Source organism: Ruditapes philippinarum, unplaced genomic scaffold (assembly GCF_026571515.1).
Source record: "Ruditapes philippinarum isolate M1 unplaced genomic scaffold, ASM2657151v2 ctg24616_1_1_1_1, whole genome shotgun sequence".
Classification (NCBI taxonomy): domain Eukaryota; kingdom Metazoa; phylum Mollusca; class Bivalvia; order Venerida; family Veneridae; genus Ruditapes; species Ruditapes philippinarum.
Window position 1 is genome coordinate 721 of NW_026861466.1, and position 6,430 is coordinate 7,150.

The 6,430-nt window shown below is 33.9% G+C and overlaps 1 protein-coding gene across 1 annotated transcript; it reads left to right on the forward strand.

Moving 5' to 3' along the window:
• The first annotated feature begins 677 nt into the window (after positions 1–677).
• On the forward strand, positions 678–2,396 carry LOC132715713 (beta-1,3-glucan-binding protein-like). Its single transcript, XM_060698774.1, has 3 exons — positions 678–834; positions 1,561–1,693; positions 2,098–2,396. Exons 2-3 carry the CDS (start codon positions 1,610–1,612, stop codon positions 2,317–2,319), a joined length of 306 nt encoding a protein of 101 aa, XP_060554757.1. The 5' UTR covers positions 678–834; positions 1,561–1,609; the 3' UTR covers positions 2,320–2,396.
• Positions 2,397–6,430: the final 4,034 nt, after the last annotated feature.

Consider the following 6,430-nt stretch of genomic DNA (forward strand, 5'->3'; position numbering starts at 1 on the left):
TTTCTAGTTTTAATTTTCTTACGGAGTATATCAGAGCTCTTCTTGCATATGTCGACCCCCTATAGATAACATTAGAGTTGCTTGCGGTTGCTCTGGACATACAATAATATATTTTTTCTTTTTAAAATACTGAAATTAGGTGGAAAATAGACGCATGCTTTTGTAAAGTCATTTCCATTACTTTGCATTTGGTTGTTCATATAATGTTATTTTCTCAATTTTTACTTGCTTGATGACTTGCAGACTTGATTGTGTTTTGTTTTTTCGTTTGTTTGTTTGCTAGTTAGTTAGTTAATTAGTTAGTAAGTTGGTTGGTTGGTTGGTTAGTTACTAGTAGTTAGTTGGTTGGTTGTTTCGTTACTAAGTTAGTATGTTACTTGGTTGGTTAGTTAGTTAGTTAGTTGGTTGATTGATTGATTTGTTAGTTACTAGTAGTTAGTTGGTTGGTTGGTTAGTTGGTTGATTTGTTAGTAAATTAGTTACTAGTATTAGATAGTTAGTTGGTTGGTTGGTTAGTAAGTTAGTTGGTTGGTTGTTTGGTTACTAAGTTAGTAAGTTACTTGTTTGGTTAGTTAGTTGGTCGATTGATTGATTTGTTAGTTACTAGTAGTTAGTCCGTTGGTTGGTTAGTTGGTTGATTAGTTAGTAAATTAGTTACTAGTATTAATTAGTTAGTTGGTTGGTTAGTTGGTTAGTAAGATAGTTACTAGTTGTTAGTTTGTTAGTTTAAATAATAGAATATTTACCTTATGACTTTTACAGACTGGCATCGTCAGGAAACTACGGAGATTCCTTCCACAAGTACGTTCTTATCTGGGACGAGGATCATATCAGGTATATGTAAAAAAAGAATTGTTTTTTCTTCAAAGAGACTATTAAAATCTTATCTAAATACATTCTGTTCTTTAAAAACTTGTTGTATTACAATTATAAACTATATGAACAGAATTACTTGCACACGTTATATCCGTTTGTTTTTTTCTATGTCATTAAAGCTGCATGCCTCCAGATTAGTCAAAATATTTCAATAAAATCAAACTTAAAAAATGTACTAAGATGTATGGAAAAGTAAAAGTTTTAATATTCAAGTAATATTTTACACATTATGTGCGATTAATGACTGATGTTTTCAATGTTAACAACTATATTCCTACTGCGTTACTAACGTAGTTAAGGCTATTTATGCATATGTTGACCTTTTTTGTAATTTACGTGGTTGTAAGTGCCATCGATAATGTGTAAACTGCTTCCTTTTGGTTACTTCACAATATTACACATTCAAATACATTTTCAAAATTTTCATGAAAATTAGCATGAATCTGGATGCTTGCTGCTTTAATGAATTATTAAAACCATTGCTATGTACGTTCTTTTTGTGTCATCTTTGGTTGTGGACAATATGGTGAGTGTGTCGTAAAGTTTGCAAGTTTTGAAAACTAAATCGTCAGTGTTCTCTATAACAGTCCCAGGGCTAAATCTTCTTTTAATCAGCTCTTTTTAAAGAATTCATATTTCACACACTCTGTTTTCATTGTTTTGATATCTTTTCTATATTTTTAGTATTTCAATCGACGATACAGAAGTGTTGAATGTGACACCACAGACAAACATGTGGCAATTCGGAGAGCTCGATAAAGATGGTGTAGAAAATCCATGGGCTGCTGGAACCAAAATGGCTCCCTTTGATCAAGAGGTAAAATAAATGCTAAACTCTCGATTCTCCTTATCAGTACTGCATGTATCAGTCGCAACTTTTCGGCCCTTTCCGTCAGTCTTCGAATATGAATAATAGCAGAGGACGTTCCGATTGGTACATCAAAACCGGAAAGCATTTCAACACAAGGCAATTTCTCATCCACTTCTATACCGTCAAAGTTTATTTATAAACGTCCCATTTACAATTAAATTTGTCTGCTCTCTGCTAAAGTGATGTGTGAGGTTTGGTTTCCAGGATTTAAATGATATTTCATGTATTATTCACTATTAGATCTAATACTAAAATGTTTTTGCTTTTATTTATTCAATATAGCATACGCTTGTAAAAAACTGATTCCACTTTCATAAACATAAATATCCCCATTATTTGGTATGTTTCAGTTTTTCCTTATCATGAATGTGGCTATAGGAGGAACGGGTTTTTTCCCCGATAAATTCGTCAGTCCTACGGGAAAACCATGGCAAGATAAATCTGAATTCACAGCACGTGATTTCTGGAACGCACGTGGTCAATGGTACCCAACATGGAACGCGGACAAAAATAACGGAGAAGATGCCGCTATGCAAGTTGATTACATCCGAGTTTGGAAGCTTAAACCATAAAATGAACATTAGAATATTCTTTATAAATAGATCTTCATACAAAATGTTACAATTTTAAATAAAAGGTACATACCGATTGTTGCTTTCTTATACTTTAATATACACGCCAAATTGATGGCATTTCCAACGGATAAGCTAAGCCATATAAAGAGAACATTCAAATATTCTTTACAAATACATTTACATATAAAATGTTCAAATATCCGGTAAAAGGTACACATTGCCCTCGAGCAAATAACATGGAAACAATCCCCTCCCTTTAAAAGATTTAATTTAACATTTGTAAACACCATTTTTGGGGAAAATTACTCACTGAACACAACATTTACCAGGAACATTACTCAATGTACACAGCATTTACCAGGAACATTACTCACTGAAAACAGCATTTACCAGGAACATTACTCACTGAACACAACATTTACCAGGAACATTACTCACTGAACACCACATTTACCAGGAACATTACTCACTGAACACAACATTTACCAGGAACATTATTCACTGAACACAACATTTACCAGGAACATTACTCACTGAACACAACATTTACCAGGAACATTACTCACTGAACACAACATTTACCAGGAACATTACTCACTGAACACAACATTTACCAGGAACATTACTCACTGAACACCACATTTACCAGGAACATTACTCACTGAACACAACATTTACCAGGAACATTACTCACTGAACACAACATTTACCAGGAACATTACTCAATGAACACAACATTTACGCGGAACATTACTCACTGAACGCAACATTTACCATGAACATTACTCAATGAACACAACATTTACCATGATCATTACTCACTGAACACAACATTAACTACAAACATTTCTCACTGAACACAACATTAACCAGGAACATTACTCACTGAACACAACATTTACCAGGAAAATTACTCACTGATCATAAACTCGAATCATGACTTCAACTTCAACGGGGTTACTCGACAATATCCACGAGGTAGTCATCGACGTCGAGGAGGTGAAGACTGTACATCGGTGACAGTTACAAACTGATCACAATTCAGATCTAAATACCACTCACACTCTGAGCATCATATCTCGTATTATAAACTGAGCACCTCTCACGTCCGAGGAGTTCCATAATTGTTGATTATAATCCTCTCGCTTGGGATATTTATGAAAAAAATACTTTGACCATGGTTGTTCATTATCGGCTGCGGACGACACCACCGTAGGGAACGTGTTACAGTATCGCGTGTTTCGGTTACAGTATAGAATTTTCAAGATGGAGGATTATTTATGGGAAGAGAGGTAGGTGATTTTTATCCAGGTCCATACTACAAGTAGTTTAGTTTCTAAAAGATGTTATTTTGCTTAATTGTAAGGAACAGGATCCGGTATCTAGTCATATATTTCTTCAGACCCTTCACCGCAGATTTATCTCTATATTGTCTCATAAATATGCAGATTTGATGGTTTGAAAATTTGAATCGAGAGACCAACGCATTTTTCTGCAATTTCGACATTATTTATGCATGCCTAGAAAAAAGTAAATCTGCAAAATGTTAGTCCTTTATGTTAGGAAACGTTTATAAAAGTAAATGACCAGTTGAACCTATTTTCCTTTAGGTAAAATGCGTTTGAAAAAAATAAACAATGTTACAGTATAGAGCGAGGTAATTTGTGCAGGGTTACAGCATAGACCTAGCGATTTGTATCCGATTTTGTTACAGTTTATACCCAGATTTCGGTTACAGTTTAGACTTCGATATTTTCTAAAAATTATACTAGGTAAAATGTATGAATGTTTACATTAGACTTTTAAAATCTCTGTGAGCTTATTGGCCCGATGGCTATTCGTCCGTCTGTCGTACACATGTATGTGCAATTTCATCCGCTCAGTAACTACTTGACTAAATGTGATGAAATTTACATGACTTTCTACCAATTAAGTTTTTCAAATGGTTTCGGTTGCAATCGGGATACGAAAACCCAAAACATAGAATTTTGTAAAAAAGGCAATGTTTAAAGACCCTTCTCATCTCGAAAAAAAAGCTTTCAAATCAAATCATGATCATGGCGTCATTTCGAATGCTTCTTTGTTGAAGTTACGATTATTTTGTCATTATTAAATTAAAAGTCTTTTTTTTTTTCATACATCCTGTTATAGCAGTTTTCATGTTTCTAAAAAAAGAAAATAATATTGAAAGTTATAGAGTATAAATTAAGGTCAGACAATTACAATATCTTCTCTAGTGAGCCTGGTGGAGGTACATAATAGTGACGAGTCGGGATAAGGCCGTCGACTTCAAATCATCTTTTCCTTTATTGTTGTGGTTGAAATCCAATCATGATTGGATTCTTTGTATGTGAGGAATCCATCAAACTAATTTACGGAAGGTCGGTGGCTCTAGTCAGGCGCTCGTGTCTGAAATGTTTCACAAAGGGTATCTTGGGTCTTTCTTTACACTAAAACAGGAATGTTTTCACATGACCTCAGTGTCGTTGAAACTTAAGATCAAGAAAGCCAAACGCAACAAAATAGAGTTAAACAGAATCCCTTAAGAAATTCCAACACAACAAAATTGAAAATGTTCATAAACCCTTTTAAATACTTACAAAATACATTATGGTAGATTGAAATTCCAACTTAAAATAGAATTTAAAGTTGCAGAATTGCTCACTTAAATACTGTTTAATCATTCTTAGGGTATTGCCTGATTGTTAATTGTGTCTTTTGACAGCTTATCTATGGTATGCAGGCTTCATAACCTCCGATCCCCTCTCAAAATTTCATATTGTTTAGTTTCACTCATTGTGCACACGCAATTTTTAAACCTGGGGGGTAATATGCAGCTTTTCATAGAATGGCAATAACGTGTCACATTGAAGGTTCCATGATAACCGCCATATGAACACATCCACAGATGTTAACAAATCTGAAGTGTACCAGTTCAGTACCAGTTCATGTTTAATGTGAATTCTGCTGAAGCCGGTGCTAGGAGGCGTGAACGGTAGCTTGCAGTTACCACTACCGTCCATGAACAGGTTTAGTCAACCTGAGCCTGCAACATTTTCATGTTTTCCGTGTTGGACTTATGTTAAGGATTCTTTTTTCTCTATTTGATTACTAATAGGCATTGTTATAATGTGTAATGAAATCAAGCAATAATCTCTCTTCTCTCATTACAATTCGATAAAAGTTACTGTTGTTGTCGTGAAAACAGTCCTTACTTAATTAGGACATTACTTATTCTGCAAAAAGTCTCAATCTGAAACTTAAAGTAAGAAAAATAGCAAACTATAACTTTTCTGCTGAATAAAAAAAAGTAATACAACCTTTTAAGAATGTATTAAATAGAAAGTTATGAGTTATTTCATAAAAATAATGGATACACGATCTTTGTTTGAAATTTGGCAAGTATCTAAACTGTAACATAAAGCTGGGTATAAACTGTAACAAAATTGGATCAAAGTCGCTAGGTCTATGCTGTAACCCTTCAAAATTAACCTCGCTCTATACTGTAACATTGTTTTTTTTTTAAACGCATTTTACCAACAGAAAAAAAGGTTCAACTGGTCACTTACTTTTATAAACGTTTCCTAACATAAAGGACTAACGTTCTATAGATTTACTATATCTAGGCATGCTTAAATAATGTCGATATTTGAGAAAAATGCGTTGGTCTCTCGATTCAAATTTTTAAACCATCAAATCTGCATATTTATGAGACAATATATAGATAAATCTGCGGTGTAGGGTCTGAAGAAATATATGACTAGATACCGGATTCTGTTCCTTACAAGCAAAGAACAAAAACATCTTTTAGAAACTACACTACTAGTAGTATGGACCTGGATAAAAATCACCTACCTCTCTTCCCATAAATAATCCTCCATCTTGAAAATTCTATACTGTAACCGAAAAACGCGATACTGTAACACGTTCCCTACGGTGGACACAAGGTGGGATCATCGGATCATTGCGTTGAAACCAGTTTGATTACACCTTTGGTCAGTGTTAGGACATGTAAATCCGATAAATGATAATCTTAGCTATTCAAATAAAAAAGTTAACAACATACATTTTTCAATAGTCTTATTTGGAACATTTTTTCTCAGTATAT

Bases quoted from the DNA above. Each gene is read 5' to 3' on its own strand.
- LOC132715713 (XM_060698774.1), top strand. From the start codon at position 1,610: ATGTGGCAATTCGGAGAGCTCGATAAAGATGGTGTAGAAAATCCATGG. The intron at 1,694-2,097 runs GTAAAATAAATG...GGTATGTTTCAG, and splicing joins TGGCTCCCTTTGATCAAGAG to TTTTTCCTTATCATGAATGT.